Genomic DNA, 17,469 nt, shown 5'->3' with positions numbered 1-17,469 from the left:
GCGGTAATGAGGAACTGGGAGATGATTGCAGACTAACTAATAGCCGTATGGTCACGTTTGAACACAGCTGTCAGACACTGCCCTTTGTTGCCAGCTCCTCTCCGGGCAAGAGGACATCCACACCAGTTTGGTGGGCAGATGGTTCTGACCCTTCTCAAAACAATTAAAGAAGCGAGAGCCACAAGCCCTATGGGCAGAAAGCTCGCAGCTTGTTAGGACTTTGGCAGCTCTCTTGGGAAGTGAGGAGTTGGGACTCGTTAAAGGAGAATGGGGAACAGCCGGGGAGCCTTATGAACTTTCTTTTCTCCAACACCATCTGCCACGCCAACCTCAAGGCCATTGGAAGATGACAGTAAAAGCCTAAGTGTTCTTTGTGGTGTGTCTTGGCTGCCATGGGGCAGGGGGCTAAACCCTCTCAGGGAGATTTCCTGAGATGGACAGACACCTGTGGGAAAACATTGACGAGGCATTGACTAGTATTCGGGCTCTTACTGCCCCAGGTCGGATTTCCAGTGCTGATGAGCCGTGACCCACTAAAGAATGAGAAACCCAAGTAAATTTGAGATCAGTTTCTTTCAGTGAACACCACTGCCTGGAAAATTCTCCCTTGACCCGTTTGTTAATACCACGTAAGATTTTTGTCATTACAGTGGGGCAGCAAATGCCCACAATTAAATTACACGCCTTAAAGTTGCTGCTGAGCAAATCCAGCCCACGTCAGCCAAAATGGGCAAACTCTATGACCCCATCTAGAAAACTGGCCGAGACAGCTGAAATCGGTTGATGTCGGTAATGACGTTGTCACCTGATAACAGGCTGCCTTCAGATGGACTGGAAACATGGAAGCTGGGTTGAGCTGTGAGTGGGCGCAACGCCACTCTAATGGAAGGTGATGTGCTTGTTGACTGGTGGGGCACATTCCTCCTGGCTGGTCCTGACTGCTTCTCCACCTCTACTTTGACTCCTGCTTTACAAAAAAATGTTTAGGGGTTAGGCTGAGCTCTCTCTGTCCCCAAAGGGGACTCATACCCACCCGTCCAGGTATTCTAGGGAACTTTGGAGAGGGGAGGAGCTCAAACAATGTTTGGCTGTGTTGCATGCAGCCACCCAAGTCACCATACTGCCCACTCTTGTGGGAGCAGGTGCGTCTGAATTCAGCTGAGCTGAATTTGGCTAAGCTTCCTGCAAAGGGAAAGAAATTAACGGGACCTTGTGGATAGAGCCCTTTGGGACAATTCAGTGTAATGTTGTTGGTATACATCTGAATGTATAGTCGGAATTGATGTGTTACGTGTTTGGACTTCCCTGTCTCCTAAGTTTCAGGAGCCTCTCTCAATTGGAAAGAGCTGTGTGTCGATTGTAGTATGTACTCCTCTGGTAGTACTCGGATGTAGGGTTCCCTGCTGTTTGCCAGTAGTGGCTGGGTGAGGTTTCAGAGTGAGTGCCCCTATGAGTGACGTCATAGCTGTCGCTCTGTAGGTGAGGTCCTCTTGGTGGGCACGTCAGAAGCCTCCGCCCCCAAAATCCCTGACTGCAGTGTCATCCCAGCAGCATTGGGTGGCCCCCTGCCCTGTCAGGGTTGTTCGGACTGTATGGGCAGGCTCAGGACCCATAACCCTATGTATTTGACAGTCTTCTGTCTTGGGCTGCCTCACGGCAAAGGAGGCCCAGCCCCCTGTTGGAGTCTGGCCGTTGGAGACAGTCCGTGCTGTACTTGGGCGCATTATTCTGCTTGGTCTTTCGTACAGGCTGACTCGCATACTGTGTTTCCCCAAAAAGAAGACCTCACCGGAAAATAAGCCCGAGCATGATTTTTCAGGATGACATCCCCTGAACGTAAGCCTTAATGCGTCTTTTGGCGCAAAAATTAGTATAAGACCCGGTCTTATTTTCAGGGAAACATGGTATCAGCGTTCTTTGAGGCCAAATCGAGCAGGTTGTATTGGAAGCTGTGCAGCAGCCTCTGGCTGTCTTGCCTTTGAAAAGGCGCTGTGACTGGCTTGCGTTTATCTTCTGCCTGGCACTTGTCAAAACGGGTCCTGTCCCATGGAGGTCTTGGGGCTCTCAAGCCTGAAACTCCCATTTTTGAGTGGTCAGTTTTGAATCAGTGACAAACACAATGGGGAGGACCCATCAAGCCCCGGTCTTTAAGTGGAAATGCCATATTGAAGAGCTAGGTGGCTGACCCCTCCCCCCCTCGCATGTTGGCTTTTTGTGAAAAGTGGGAGGAATCTGTCTCCCCCAGTCCTTCACCCTAATCAAAGCCACTGGCTCAGAGTGGGACCCTAGGTTCACAGAGTTCCCCCAAATGCCGGGTCCTGGTTCAGTGAAGCTGGAAACAGAGGTATCCATTCAGCTTTCGCCGGGGTAGGGGATGATTGGTAACCAGGTGACAGTAGCGACTGTCTTGGGGACGGACACCAGTTGTGTGATGGTGGAGGGAGGGCGCCAGTGCTGGCACCTGGCAGGGAGCACTGCACCTCGGGGGTGCTGGGAAGGGAGGCACATTAAGGTCCTCATCTTTCAGAGCCGCTCCTGGCTTCCTCCGTCTAGAAGAAGCCGTGGTGTAGTTCTCCCAAAGTTTTGCAAGGGTCTTAACTGGAGCTTTGCATCTGTCATTCCTGGCCAGAAGTCTGCCAGTTTTGGAGCATTCCTCCTAAGCATGCTGTGACGTGTGTCAGGGGCAGTCTAGGATGGCCCCAGCGTCTGCCACACGACACACCTGGTGACACTCCAGGTGTCTGCCTGCCCCCGTTCTCATAGCCATGGTGTGGATGAATGCCACCTGGATGGTCAGCTGCACTCACTGCTTTGAGGAGGTCCCTCCAAAAACAAGCACAAGAACGTTCTTTGAACTGAGCTGTAGCTGGAAAGCTGTGTTGAGGCACTCTGAGCTGTGCCCCCACGATAGAGGTCCCGCTTAGGGGAACCCCCGGAGTGGTCAACAACACTTTCCTGGACCGGCATGTGCACCGTTGGGACGGTACTTGTACGAAAGCCGGATGCTGACGTGTCTTCCTTCCACACACGTGGTGGCTTGCACCTTAAGAGTGGTCAACGAAGACCTTGAAGTGTTTAATGAAGAACAGCCATAGCCCTCGTCAGACTCTCCGAAATGAGGCAGATCTCGATTTCTTTGGGCAAGTTCCCGGAGGGATAATCGATTTACTGTGTGTATACATCCTGTAGGCCCTACAATGAGAGCCATAGGAAAGAGGTGGTAGGAAGTTTGTCCCTGACATTCTCTGAAGTGAGCAATAAAAACGCCTCAGCTCTGTATTCACGGTTCACACAGTTACTAATTATCCTTTTGTACCTGTCCCAGAGTAAGGAAAAGCCAATTCAGAGACTTAAGGTTGAAAGCCATTTGGCTTTCTGAGGTAGACCGAGATGGTTTATGGGATTTGTTCAGCCAGCTGGTCCAGGGCACTGGGAGGCGTGGTGAAGGACAGGATGCAGGGTGGCTTAACCTAATGCTCGGAGTCCTGCTGATAGCAGCTTTGGTTAAATGTTATATGTGATAAAGTTAATGGATTTGGCCATCTCTCTGTTGGACAGATTGATCAGAGTGGCGGATGAAGTGGTGTACTCGGGAATTTTCCAGAAACCAAGACTAGAGAAACGGGGCGGATGTTGTTGGGAGACAATTCTCAAGGGATTTTTTACATTTTTTTATGTCTTCGGAGCAGAGATTCTCGGCTGCATTTGTTCTGCACTGTCTTTTCAATAATGTTGGGGCAGCAAACAGTCCTGGCAACAAAGATCGTGTCTTCAGACCTTAGGATCGGTTTGCTTCCAGCTTTGAATAGTAGAGATAGGACAGGCAGGCCAACTGATCATTGCAGAGATTTGGTTCGGCACGCTGACGGTGGTTCTCCTGTAATGCAAACCATTGCAGGAGCTGTTGTCACCTGGCCCTGCAGAAATTGGGGCTCATTCGCCCAAGGAAATGCTGATACTCTGACAATTGCTACTGCAGTGAGTAATAAAGTATTATTTCTCTGATGAGGAGTCTTGTGTTTTGCCAGTATCCATGAAAAGGTTGAAAGCTAACTTTTGCAAATAGGTAAAATTTCAGACCCTTCCTGGTTCTTGAAGGTTTGTTGCAAAAAAATTCTACTAGCTCTTGTTCCTCTGAAAATGTTTATCTCTGCCTTTCTTTAAATAGCTTTTATGAGATTAATTCATATACCCAACAGTTAACCCATTTAAATTGTACAATTCAGTGGCTGTGTGTTTATACAGTGTTGCATCCATCATCACAGTCAATTTTAGAACATTTTCATCACCTCAAAAAGAAACCCCTATCCATTAGGTATCACTTGCTTATGCCCTCCACCTCCATTGCCTTTCCTTCCCTCTTCTTCCTCCCCTCCCCCACAGCCCTAAGTAAGCACTGATTTGCTTTCTGTCTCTAAAATTGCCTATTTTGGACATTTCCTAGAAATGGAATTATATATGGTTTTTATGACCGGCTTTCACTTAGCGTAGTGTTTTATTTTCTTGGTTCATCTATGTTGTTGTAGGTGTCAGGACCTCAGTGATTTTCATACCTGAATAATGCTCCCTCACGTGGACGTAGAATGTTTTGTTAACCCGTCAGTTTATGGACATTTGGGTTGTTTTCTACCTTTTGACTATTGTGAATAATGCTGCTATAAACATTTACATACAAGTTTTGGTGGAGACAGAAGTTTCCTTTCTTTTGAGTCAATACCTAAAAGGGAAATGAGTCGTATGGCAGCTGTACGTAACTGTTGGAGGATCTGCCAGACTGTTTTCCCAAGTGGCTGTACCATTTTACATCCCCACAAGCAGCCTATTCGTGGGAGGGTTCCAGTTCCTCCACATACTTGCCAACACTTACCGTCTACTTTATTGCAGCCATCCTAATGGGTAACCAGGTGTCCCATGGCAGCGGTGCTACGCATTTCCCTCGGGGCTAACGGTCTTTTCATGTTCTTACTGGCCTTTTGTATGTCTTCTTCAGAGCAATAGCTGTTCAGATCATTTGCCATGATTAAACTGTATTGCCTTTTTATTATTGTCATAAGCCTTTTTGTATTCTCAGTACAAGTCTCTTATCAGATATAATTTGCAAAATTTCCCATTCTGTGGGTTGTCTTATCACTTTCTAGGTGGTGACCTTTGTAGCACAAAAGTTTTTAATTTTGATGTCCACTTATTTTTCTTTTGTTACTTTTGCATTTGGTGTCATATCTAAGAAACCATTGCCTAAGCTACTTAGGTATTCTGAGAGTTTTATAGTTTTAATTTTTACATATAGATCTTTGATCCATTTTAGTTGAATTTTGATTCCTTTGCATGTGGATATCCAATTTCAGCATCATTTATTTAAAAAAACTATTCTTTCCCCCATTGAATGGTCTTGGCACCCTTGTAGAAAATTAGTTTACCCTATATGCAAGCGCTTACTTCTGGGCTTTCTATTCTGTTGGTCTGTACGTCTGTCTTTATGCCAGTTCCCCAGTGTTTTGGTTGCTGTAGATTTATAGTAAGTTTTGAAATCCAAAAATGTGGAGTCCTGTAACTTTATTCTTTTTTAAGATTGTTCTTCCTTTTGAAAAGGATGTTCTGACTCCCTTGCAGTACCTGTGGATTTTAAGATTAGCATGCCAATGTCTACAAAGAAATCACCTCAAATTTTAGTAGAGATTACATTGAATCTTTAGATCAGTTTGGGAAATATCATATTAACACTGTTATATCTGATCAATGATTATGCCATGCCTTTCCATTTTGATTAGGTCTTTAATTTCTTTCAGTGACTTGTAGTTGACTTTCTGTGTAAGTCTTGGACCTCTTTTGTTAAATGTATTTCTTTGTTAAAAGTGTATTTAACAAAAAATACTTTTTGTTAACATTATTTTTTCTTTTTGATGCTATAATAAGTGGAACTGTTTTCTTAATTTTGTATTTAGTTTCATCATTGATACAGTATACTACTGTATGCAATTTATTTTTGTATATTGATTTTTATGGCCTGTGATCTTTACCTAACTCGTTTGTTAGTTCTGATAGTTTTTATTGCACTCCTTAACATGGTTCTACATTGATTGTATCATCTGCAGATAGAGGTAATTTTACTTCTTCGTTTGTAATCTGGATGCCTTTTTATTTCTTGCTTAATTACCCAGATAGAACTCTGTTAACAACACTGCATAGAAGTGGAGAGAGTCTTCTTTCTGAGGGGAAGTATTCCATCTTTCACCTCTGAGTATGATGTTAGCTGTGGGTTTTTTGTAGATGCGCTTTTTCAGGTTGAATAGTTCCCGCTTCCTAGTGTGTTGAGTGTTTTAACTGTGAAGAGGTGTTGTATTTTTCTCAAGTGGTCTTTCTGCATCTATTGAGATGATATGTGATTCCCCCCTTTATTGATATAGTGTGTTACAGTAAATGATTTTCAAATGTTAAACCAACCTTGCATTTCTAGGATAAATCCTTGGTCATGGTCATTTTTATATATTTCTAAGTTCAACTTGCTAGTATTTTGTTAAGGATTTCTGTGTCTGTATTCATAAAAGATAATGATCTCTAGCTTTCTTTTCTTACGTCGTGGTTTTGGTACCAAGGTATTACTGGTCTCATAGAATGAGTTGTGAGGTGTGGTTTGTCTCTTCTAATTATTGGAAGAGTTTATACAGAGTTGGTGTTAATTTTTCTTTACAATTTTGTCATAAAGCCATCTGGTCCTATGCTTTGCTTTGTGGAAAATTTTCTAATTATATATTTAATCTTTTTATTCGTTGTAGATCTGTTCAGATTTTCTTGAATGAAGTTCAGTAGTTTATCTTTCTTGGAATTTGTTCACTCATCTGAGTTATCAAAATCATTGGCATACAGTTGTTCATAGTATTATAATTCTTTTTATTTCTGTACTGTTGGTAGTCTTTTGTTTATTATACCTGGTAGCTCTCCCTCTCACAAGCAGTTTCTGTTGCCTGTTTTACCCCCTATGTATGGGTCACTCGTTCCTGTTACTTTTCATGTCTTGTAATTTTTTTTTTTTTTAAACTGGACATTTTAGGTTATATGTTGTAGTAGCTCTGGATACTGGTACCTTCTCACCCCCACCCCCAGGATTTGTTTTTGTTGTTGTTTGTTTTGTGTTCTGGCTAGACTATTTTAGTGGTGTGTTTCCCCTGCTTGGGAAAGCCTTTGGTGTGACTCCTACAGGGCCCAGCTTTGGGTGAATGCACATTGCCCTGGGCTGATGGTGGTTTGAGTAGGGCTGTCTTTAACTGACTCTTTCTTTCCCTGTTCTTGCTAAGCTTCTGGCTTTGTTTGGTATTACCTGTAACCCATTAAACTCCACTAATTACTGGTTAATTATTGTTTTCGACAATGCCTAGTGCATAAATTGCTTAGCAGTCTGATCCGGTTAAATTTAGGCAGGTGTAGGTTTTGAGGCCAGTCTTTGAGATTTGTTCTTACCCCAGGAAGGCTTTTCTTAGCTGTCTCTTTCCCTGGTTCTCCCTGGAGAACTAGGTGAACTGTGGTTTCGCTTGTTGCTCTCTCACTTTCAAGAACATCCTTAGGTTTAAACTTCCCCACACTATCTCAAACCTAGTCAGTTACTGTGGGGAACAGATATCTTTTCTTATGGATTACTGTTCCCCGCAGGCAAAAGCTCTGAACCACCAGTTCGGGTGCAGGTAAAGGGGTAGGTAGCCTCTGGTCTTCTCAGCTCGACTCTCCCAGTGTGGCACCTGTCCCGTTAGTGACCTGAGGCAAGAGCAGCCCGAGTCCCCAGTATTGTTGCCCTGATCTGCCCCCTCCTCCCCCCCCCACCTCATTACGAATAAGGGCCTGGTGGAGGAAAGAGCTCTGACCTCTCTGTCATACTCATCCGGGGTTTGGCCGCTTCTGCTTTGCGTGGGAGAGAAGTAGTGCTGGTGGCCTGCCTTTCCTGATGGTGAGAGAAACTAAGCCTCATTGGGAGCAGAGGGGGGAGAGCTCAGATTCTTGGCTCTGCCACCCCGAGTGAGCTCTTGTCACTCTGAACTGGAGAATGGGGTAAGAAGGAAGCGGGTCATGGCTCAGACGTCACCATCTTTCTCTGTTCTTATTGCGTGTTAGTAGATTTTCTTGAATACATGTTTCTTAATGTGCTCTATGGCCCTAGGACAATTTTCAGAGACTTTAGTTTTTGTTTTTTAAAATAGTTTCACCAGCTTTGCTGTTTGATTGGGGAATGTGTCTGCAGAGCTCCTTATATTGCCATCCCAGAAATGGAACTCGAGCATTGCTTCTTCAGTGTATTGTTTTTCTAGATACAGAAATCTGAATGGGCAGTTTTTCCTTCGGTGGCTTGTCTACTGGTCTCCGTCGCTGTGGCCCTGTATGTAACGTCCTTTCCTCCTGTCCTCTACTCATGGGTTGGTGTACGTTTTTCTTATCTTGGGTTTTTGAAGTTTGATACAGTGATCATTGATATGGTTTGTGCTGGACACCCGCTTTCCTTCCAAGAATCTGAATTTTGATACCTGCTAGGCAGGATGTGCCTGTGTGACCAGCAACTCATAAAAATCCTGGCACTGAGTCTCTAATGCGCTTCTCTGGTAGACAGCACTTTGCACGTGTTGTGACAACTCATTGCTAAAGGAATGAAGCACATCCTGTGTGTCTCCACTGGGAGAGGACCCTTGCCAGCTCACAGTCGGGTTGCCCTGGACAGCACCCCATGTGCTTTCTCCTTTCGCTGGTTTTGCGTAGTGTCCTTCCACTTTAATAGATCATAGCCACGCCTGGGACTGTGCTGAGTCCTGTGAAGCTTCGTAGTGAAGCATCAGAGTTGGGGATTGCCCCCACTGTACCAGCTGCTGCTTTCCACTGCCCGGTGTAGTCCCGGAGTCTGTCCCCATCCCGCGCCTTGCTGTCTGGGACCTCCTCCTCAGTGATAGCTGCCCTGTCATCTCCTGACTCTGCCCTCTGACACCCTGAAGCCCTAAGATTGCACTTGCTGCATGAATTTAACCAGCAGCAGACAGGGGAGTGCAGAAGCGATTTGGGTTCCCTGTTACGAGGTCCAGTCTCCTGTTTCAGACTTTTGGTTTATTTCCAGTACCATCAAATAGTTATGTTTTTATTATTGCTCTATTTCTTGCAATAGAACTATCTGCCTATTTTCCTTCTGGTTAAGAACTGTTCTTAGTAAAGGCACCTTTTCCCATTCTTAACAGGTAACACGACTTTCGAATGGCTGGTGAAAATGGATCTTTCTCATCTAAAGAGCTGTTGCTTTCCCAAGGTCCACCAGAATTTTTTGATATAAGCAGGGTTTTTATTTACTCTTTTTTTCCATAGTGATGTTTGGTTGTTCCAAATTATCCAGCCATTGGTGTAAGACCCAAACCTGAGAAAAGGCTTTGTGGCTTTGCTTGTGGCTTCAAAGTTATCCTGGTAGCCTACTCCCACTGTTCCGGAGGAATCAGAGCAAGTATTAGCAACCAGTATGGCTGCTGACACAGTTATTTAGATAATGATAGCATGTAACAAACTTTTTGTCTGTGACTATATTGCAACTTTGGCCTTTTTCTTGTAAGACAATGTATTTACACATCTTGCCCTAAGGTTATTTATCAGGTTGTTTGGTGTTTTAACTGCAACAATGGCAGAGTTTCTCTTTCTTCCTTCTCTTACTGAACTCTTTAACCAGTTTGGGTTTTTCTATGGATTTTTGTTAATGTGTTAATGAACCTTTTGTCCATCCTTTTCTTTCTGTCTTCTGCAACCCTGTAGCACATTTCATCACTTTCCTGGGCCTAGAGATATGCTGGGAGTGTGCTCTGAGGTAGGTAAAGTAGGTTAGGTGTTTGCAGTGATGCTTTTTGATTAATTTCACTGCTCTGCAAACCATCAGAGGACTTTGTCATGTTAAGGAAAGCCTGGTTTTTCTTGTTTCACATTTTGGTTTTTTAGACTGAGTTTTAGAAGGAAATCCTAACAAGAACTTTGGTCTGTTTACTGTGCCACTGGTAGTCAAAGAACGGTGTTTTGATTTGGGTTTGCCAGAATTTTACCCTACGTGTGATTGTGGGTAATGTTGCAAAACAGTACCTACTGGGTGATGCCCATGAGATTTTCCTGCCTGCCTCCCTCCCTCCCTCCTTCCTTCCTTTCCTTCCTTCCTTCCTTTTGTCTTGGTTTTTAAAACTTTTGGTAGAACTTAATCTGCAATTTCATATGCTTCTGCAAAGAGTTTGTTTTGTATAAAATCTTTTGCACTTAAATTCTGTAGCTAGAAATGGATACCTACATATATACTTTGAGAGGGACAGTTCATTGCTACTGTTTTACAGAAACAATTATGGTGGGGAGAGGGAGAATGCAAGGGGAAGGGACTGAAAACCCGAAGAAAGATTTATGTGTCTGTCTTGTGGTTTTCCTCCCTCACCACTCTAAGAATGCTCTGGAAATAATTTTAGGCTTAATATTCCAGTAAAAAAAATTGTTGAATCCATGTTGCTGCCTTTTTGTGGGAGATTATTTCAGCCACTCAGACCAGGAATTGAGGAAGGACGATGTCCCCCATTTAGTCTGAAGTTGGTGTTAGAGGCCTGTGGTGGTTGTTGGCCCAGCCCTCCCACCCGTCTCGTGCCCATGTGACTCTCACAGACCTGCCACTTCAAAGTCATGTTTGTTGTCTCCTTGTCAGCTGTGTGTCTTCCACAAGATTTAGGAGGGCAGCACGTCTGCAGCCGAATACCCTGCTGCTCCTTCACAGTCTGGTGAGGGGTTAGCAAACTAGTACCTGCAGGTCAACTTGAAGTATGATGTTAACGTTTTTTATGACACATGAAAATTACAAAATCCTAATCTTTGTGTCCATAGCTGCTTTTTTGTTTTGTTTTCAATGCTACCTCATTTTCGTGTTGTCTGTGGCTGCTTTCGTGCTGCAGTGGCAGAGTTGAGTGGCTGGCAGACCCGTGACCCATTTGGCCCTTCACATAAAGTTTGCCAACCCCTGGTCTAATGTGTCTCCCCTTACTACCTTTTTTCAGTGTTTAAACGAAGTCTGGCCGCTGAGGATACAGAAAACACAGCACATGCACCCACCACAGCTCCTGAGTTGCTCCCTGTTGTATAAATACCTCCTCTAGGGGTCCTGAGCGGGTACAACAGGGAACAGCTCAGCAGCTATGGTAGGGAACTGGTGTGAGTGTGTGTGTGTGTGTGGCGTGGCAAGTGAAGGAAGTTTCCAGGGGTATCCACCCTGGAGGGGAGGAACCAATGAGACAAGGAAAGGAAGGGAAAGACACTCGTGCTGCTTCATCAGACCCTGCTTCAATTTTAAAGAAATGGAAGAAAGGAAAAAAGGGTGCTCTGGTTTACTGTACTTTGTTTCTGGAATGGAAATTGATTTAGAAAGAAATATTAAACACAGCTTTATCTTATGAGATAATTTATTTCCCCCTTATATTTAAAACTTTTATTAAATTACTTCTGCCATGAAATTGATTTGCATAGAATTTTCCAAAAGCACATCTTTTACCTAAATTGAAATGCTTCTGCCCATATACTTAACTCTTCACAAGCAAAAGAGGGGGCGGGGGCATCACTTTCAAAGCTTGAATATGCAGATCTCACATTACTTACAACTCTGGAGTGGTGTTAGGCGTGAAGTCTGCCATCTGCTGCAGCAAGGCCCTCTTTACCCTTAATCCGTTTTGAATGGGAGCGATAATGTGTATTTAATTTTATGCTTTTCTGTAGTTAAGGGCTCTAATTCTCTATGTCCCATACAGAGATATTGGAGAGTTTGGGTTTTGTTTTGTTTTGTGTAGGGGAAATGATGGGGTGAAATATTCCCCATTCTCCGAACGTGTCTACAGTTGTACTCAATTAGCCTCTGTTCTTTTGGAACTAGATACACTGTTATGTCATCTGACCTAACCTTTAACTTTGCCAGAAATTTATTGATGTTCTTGATAATTGATGGGCTTAGACCTTTGTGTCCGTAATTAAGGAGCTTTATGCCTGTATACCTCTATTTACAAGGTACAGAGGTGTATACTACCATTGGGGAAGCAGTTAACTGGGGAGATAACAAATTCTAAGTATTTCTCCAATAACATGGGGGACATTATGTGAAATATATTTTGTTCATGTGAGTCATAGAAGATTTCCCATTTACACTTAGGATGTTAAGGTATTAGAATTTGTCACAGTAATAACGTTTTGTGGAAAGGTCGTGTGAATTCATAAATTTGATATGGGACGTATTGATCATCAAATTCAAAGATTAACATCTTCCTTTAAAGATATTAGTGTAAAATTAGTTAAAACCAGGATTTAAAGGTAGATAAGCTGACCATTCTGTACTAGTTTATTACCAATGAAGCATTACATTTTCTGTTGCCCTTTTAATTTTAAGCGAGTGCTTCTAAAGGATACTTCCAGTACCGGCCATGTTTCCTCAGTGAACCAGTTCCACATCTCAGGAGGCTCTCAGCCCTGCGTAGCCTGCTGCCCTTACCACACCTGAGCCATTGCTTGAATGTCTGCTCCTGGTAACCCAAGGATGACCAGGCACAGGGCTGGGGATGACCGTGGAAGCCAGCTCAGGTGGTCGGGTTAATGTGAAAATAAGACAGGAGCCCCCTTGGAATCACAAAAACATACCCTACTTAATGCACATTCATACACTGTGAACCTAACATGTTAGCATTTTGTTTGACTTAATTTCAAGGAAATTGCTAAAATCCCAAATGTTCTGTTACTGTTCTATTTTCAGATGATTTGGCTTGGGGAAGAGAAGATCATTTTCATTATTTATTGTGGTTTTTATTATTTTTGATGTTTTGTTATTAAACTTGTATTTTTTTAAAGTTATTTATACTTTTTTACTGTCTTTTATAAACAGGTTGAAAGGATTGTTGACAAAAGGAAAAACAAAAAAGGGAAGACAGAATATTTGGTTCGGTGGAAAGGCTATGAGAGCGAGGACGACACTTGGGAACCAGAACAGCATCTTGTGAACTGTGAGGAATATATTCATGATTTTAATAGACACCACACTGAAAAGCAGAAGGAAAGCACATTAACCAGAACAAATAGGACCTCCCCAAACAATGCTAGGAAACAGATTTCTAGATCCACCAACAGCAACTTTTCTAAGACCTCTCCCAAATCACTAGTGATCGGCAAAGACCACGAGTCCAAAAACAGTCAGTTATTTGCTGCCAGCCAGAAGTTCAGGAAAAACACAGCTCCATCTCTCTCAAACCGGAAGAATATGGACCTTGCAAAATCAGGTATAAAGATCCTTGTGCCTAAGAGTCCCATTAAGAGCAGGACCGCAGTGGACGGTTTTCAGAGTGAGAGCCCCGAGAAACTGGACCCTGTTGAGCAGGCTCAGGAGGACACGGTCGCACCAGAAGTGACAGCCGAAAAGCCTGTCGGAGCTTTACTGGGCCCTGGTGCAGAGCGAGCGAGAATGGGGAGCAGGCCCCGAATACACCCACTAGTGCCTCAGGTGTCTGGCCCCGTGACTGCAGCCATGGCCACGGGGTTAGCCGTTAACGGGAAAGGTGAGTGTCCAGGTGAGTGGCTCCGTGGGCGTTGTCTCCGTGGATGGCCACGGACTGGTCCTTCGCATGCCTGGTGGTTTCTCGGGGCTGTGGGTGCTCCTTTCTACGCTCGGTCCTCTCGGGGGGTGGGGGGGCAGGGAACCTGCAGTCTGTTCCCAGCGGTCGTCAGCTGTAAGCTCTGAGAGATTTCGCCAGCTTCTCCTTTCTTGGAGCCTTTGGGATTTATCTCTTACGTCAGCACTTGCTCTCTCTATTTAATTTGCCACCCACAACGGTACGTTCACGTGATAGAAACTACGTCCCACTCTACATAGGTTATGGTTAGTGTGTTTTACAGGAAGTTTCTTTGTGAAGCCACCTGCCTTTAGACATCTTAGATACTGGGTCTCATGTTGAGAATCCATCCGAATTTTCTGTGACCAGTATTGATTAGAAGTCATCATCCTTATTTTGCTAACCCATTTAAGTAACAAATGCCTTTCGATGAGGAGGGTTCACCTAGTAGAGCCTTCGGGACTTGGGTTTGTTTCTCTGCAAATCGTCAGCTGTTCGGATCCCATTGTCCCTTTTTCAGAGTGGGAGTCCGTTCCACATGGGTGGTATTTTCTGTTTTGTTTTCACCCCTGCTCCTGGATTCCGCAGCCTCGTTGGTTGTGTCATGGCCTCTACATCTCCCGGGACAGCGCACTTGGGAATTAGCACGGGCAGCTTCCTTTCCCGCACCGCGCCATGCCTCGCCAGCCACCAGTTTGTATGGATTCTGTTAGTGAGCACCACTTGCCGTCCCTCACTACAGGCCCGCTGATTTCCTACCTGCCATGGCTTTTGGATTGCTCTCCCTGCTTCCTGCCTTTTGACAGCTCCCATCCGTTCTCCGACCGGAGGGGAAGCCCAGTGGCTGGTGTCATGGCACAGCATCACCTTAGTTAGAGGCGTGCTCCTAAGCGTGTCTGCTCGCCCTCACCTGCCCCTCTAGCAAGTGTCAGCACCCCTGCTGGCCCCCCTGTCCCCAGCGCCAGGAGCAGCGTGCCTACCCTGCTCCTTGTTCACCCCGTCAGCTCTGAGCCTGCCTTCCTTATGGCCTCCTTGCCCTCTGTGTTGCAGTTTTGTAATTGTCTCTAACTGTTATGTCTCCCTCAACTAATGCTACTAGACTAACATAAAACAATAAAATGATGGTGGTTTGTTTGGGGGACTTGTTTCCCTCTGAAGAAAAATACTCACCTAAGACGCTGACCATCTGGCTGTGGTGCATCCAACAGGTCCTGGCTTAGGCCTGTAGCTGTGTAGAGGGACCTAAGCTGAAATACGGGGTTCCCTTTGGGCAGGAAGTTGCCATTTTCTGGATACTTGCTTTACCCAAATGCTGCTGCTCTTCCCGCACCCCACACGTTTCACCCTCACCTGTGTGAGCTCCTGTACATAGTTGGCTTTCCATGTTGATGACCTGCTCATGGGTACACTTTTCTCCTACCTTGTTGTCAATGAAGGACCATAACAGTTCACTGGTAGAAGGGACTGTAAATCTAGTAGCAGGCCTGTTCTGCACACAGGGAAGTTGAGTCCAGTGTTCACGCAGAACTGAAAGCAGAGGTGGGATCAGAACATTTCTTACCGACTACTCCCATCTTCTTCTCAACATTGCCTGTTGCCTCCACTAGACAAATACCTACTTATTTATTGATTATTTCAAGCCAGGCCCTGTGCTGGGCTCTGGTGCTACAAACAAGGCCTGGGCCCGCACTGCCACTCGGGGGCAAACTACGTAGCCTAGCCCCCCATCTGGTTCAGTAGGGCCGGCAAGCCAAAAGTGGGTTTATGTTTTCTAATGTTTGAAAAAAGGCAAGAGATTTCATAGCACGTGAAAATATAAGAAATTCATATTTCTGTGTTCATAAATCAGGTTTTATTGGAACACAGCCATGGCCATTCATTCACTTATGGACTGTGGTTGCTTTCCAGCTACAAGGACAGAGTTGAGGCATTGTGACAGAAACTGTATAGCCTGCAGAGCTGGAAAAATTGACATTCTGGCTCTTCAGGAAGAAATTTGCTAACCTCTGCTCTAGGAAGTCATAACCCTGGGGCAGTAAGGCGGCGTGGGCAAGGGGACACAAAAGGCTTCAGCACATCTGTGGTTCCACTTTGTCTACAAAAGTACTCGGATGTACCTACCTTTTTAGGGGGCGAGAGGTACGATTTTCAAAACCTTTTTGACCCGTAAGTAAGTTTCTGCATTCTTTTATCACACTTGTGCCTTCAGTTTTGTATTTAAGGAGGGTAATGACTTCCATTTAAATAAGTGACTTCCTTTTTTTATTACTCTTCCCATTTCAAAAAAATGTTTTAACGTCCCAGGGTGGCTTTGGTTAAACCCACAAGGGACGTGCAAGCATAAAATCATAAAGTATTTTATCTTGTGCTATGGAGTTAGGTAGATGGGGAGTGGAGTAAGCCTGTATTTCCAAGGCCCCCGTGACTGCCTTTCTCTGCTGGCCTTGAGTCCTGTATACTTTCTACTTCGATGAGAGGAAGCATAGCAGCCACTGGGAACGTGTTCAGGACCGTGGTGAAGGACATCCCCTAGGTAATGATCCACGTCAGGCCTACAGAGAGATTAAGAAGGAAAAGAACCAGCACCTCCATCCACAGGAGCCTGCAGTTTAAAGAAACGTGATGGCGTTAGGAAGTGGTGTCTTAGGTGACTGGCCACCTACCAAATGCTTTGTGCCTCTCCTTCCCTCATCCTTTCCCTTTGCAGAAAGATGTTTTTGTTGTTCCCTCAACTGGAATGCAAGCTCCAAGGATGGGTTTGTTTCAACAAGGCTGAATCGTACTGTTTCCAGAGGGCCTGGCAGACTGGGTAACAAGCCTACCCAGTGGCTCTGAGGTTCACTGAAGTTCAACAGCTACCATCCTATGTTGTGTAGTAGGTGTTCTGCAAATGTTTATGGAAGGAGTGATTCCAATGCTTTCTAAAGGCAAGGATGGTAATGAATCTTTGTAGCCAAATCACTGGGTCACACTAAATGGCGGGGTGGGGTGAGGGGGGGCGTGCTATTGAATGACGAGGTATGTGGGCCAGAAGCATGGAAACATTCCGGAAAACCTCTTACTCCTCTCAGGTGTATCTTTCCTGAATGAAGACATTCAGTACTGAAACCGTGTTAGCTGTTGGTCCACACTAGAACATTTTTAAAGCAGTTGTTTGTTTTTACTTTCTATATTAATTTTAGAGCTACGTAAGAAAACTAATTCATTTTCTAAAACTAATTGAAGCAGATACTAAATGGCATCATTGTAAAATGAACCATCTCCTCTTCAAAACATTAATCGTGTGTGAAGGGTATTTTTGCCACCAAACACAACAGATATTTAAATATCTGTTTATCAAAAAAGTAAATGTTTCTGGAGAATTTTCACACACACATGATTACTTTTATAGAATAACCATATGTGTGTTTAGTTTTTAACTGTTTTAGTATGAAAAAAGATTTAAACGATGAATATATTGCTTCGCTGAGAAATAGGAGAAAATTTAAAATTTAGACAATACAGCAGTCTTATGTCTGTTCTTTATTAATAAGTTGATGATGTTTTCTTGCTCTTTTAATTGCCTAATGAAATAATCCTACGAAAGAAACGATCGCTTTTAAAAACTGGCTTATCTTACTTTGTTCTCTCGTGAATTCAAATCTATAATTGGTCATTCAACAAGCATAACATTTGAGAAAATACTATTAACAAACTTTTTGAAATTAAGGCCCAAACCTTACCAGTGTTATCCTATAGGTTTGGCTGCTGGATCCTAAGTCAAAGCCAAGGGATTTGGGAGGAAAATGACTCAGGAAATGACCTTAACACACTACATGTGATCACCTGCTTCCCATCCCATGAGCCTTTCAATTGAAGGAGG

At 44.2% G+C, this 17,469-nt stretch overlaps 1 protein-coding gene across 5 annotated transcripts in view; it reads left to right on the top strand.

The window, feature by feature from the left end:
• The window catches only part of CDYL (chromodomain Y like), a 182,881-nt gene that overhangs the window by 90,438 nt on the left and 74,974 nt on the right, over positions 1-17,469 (top strand). For 2 of the 5 annotated variants that reach the window (XM_033115266.1, XM_033115264.1), the window contains exon 2: positions 12,887-13,553. In XM_033115266.1, coding sequence (XP_032971157.1) covers positions 12,887-13,553 — 667 coding nt within the window. Of the gene's footprint in view, positions 1-12,886; positions 13,566-17,469 lie in introns of all 5 variants that reach the window. The other 3 variants (XM_033115265.1, XM_033115263.1, XM_033115267.1) reach the window with 2 other exon arrangements.

This window comes from Rhinolophus ferrumequinum, chromosome 9, assembly GCF_004115265.2.
Source record: "Rhinolophus ferrumequinum isolate MPI-CBG mRhiFer1 chromosome 9, mRhiFer1_v1.p, whole genome shotgun sequence".
In the NCBI taxonomy this organism is placed as follows: domain Eukaryota; kingdom Metazoa; phylum Chordata; class Mammalia; order Chiroptera; family Rhinolophidae; genus Rhinolophus; species Rhinolophus ferrumequinum.
Note: the sequence above shows the minus strand (reverse complement) of the source record. Positions and strands in the feature narration are given on the sequence as shown.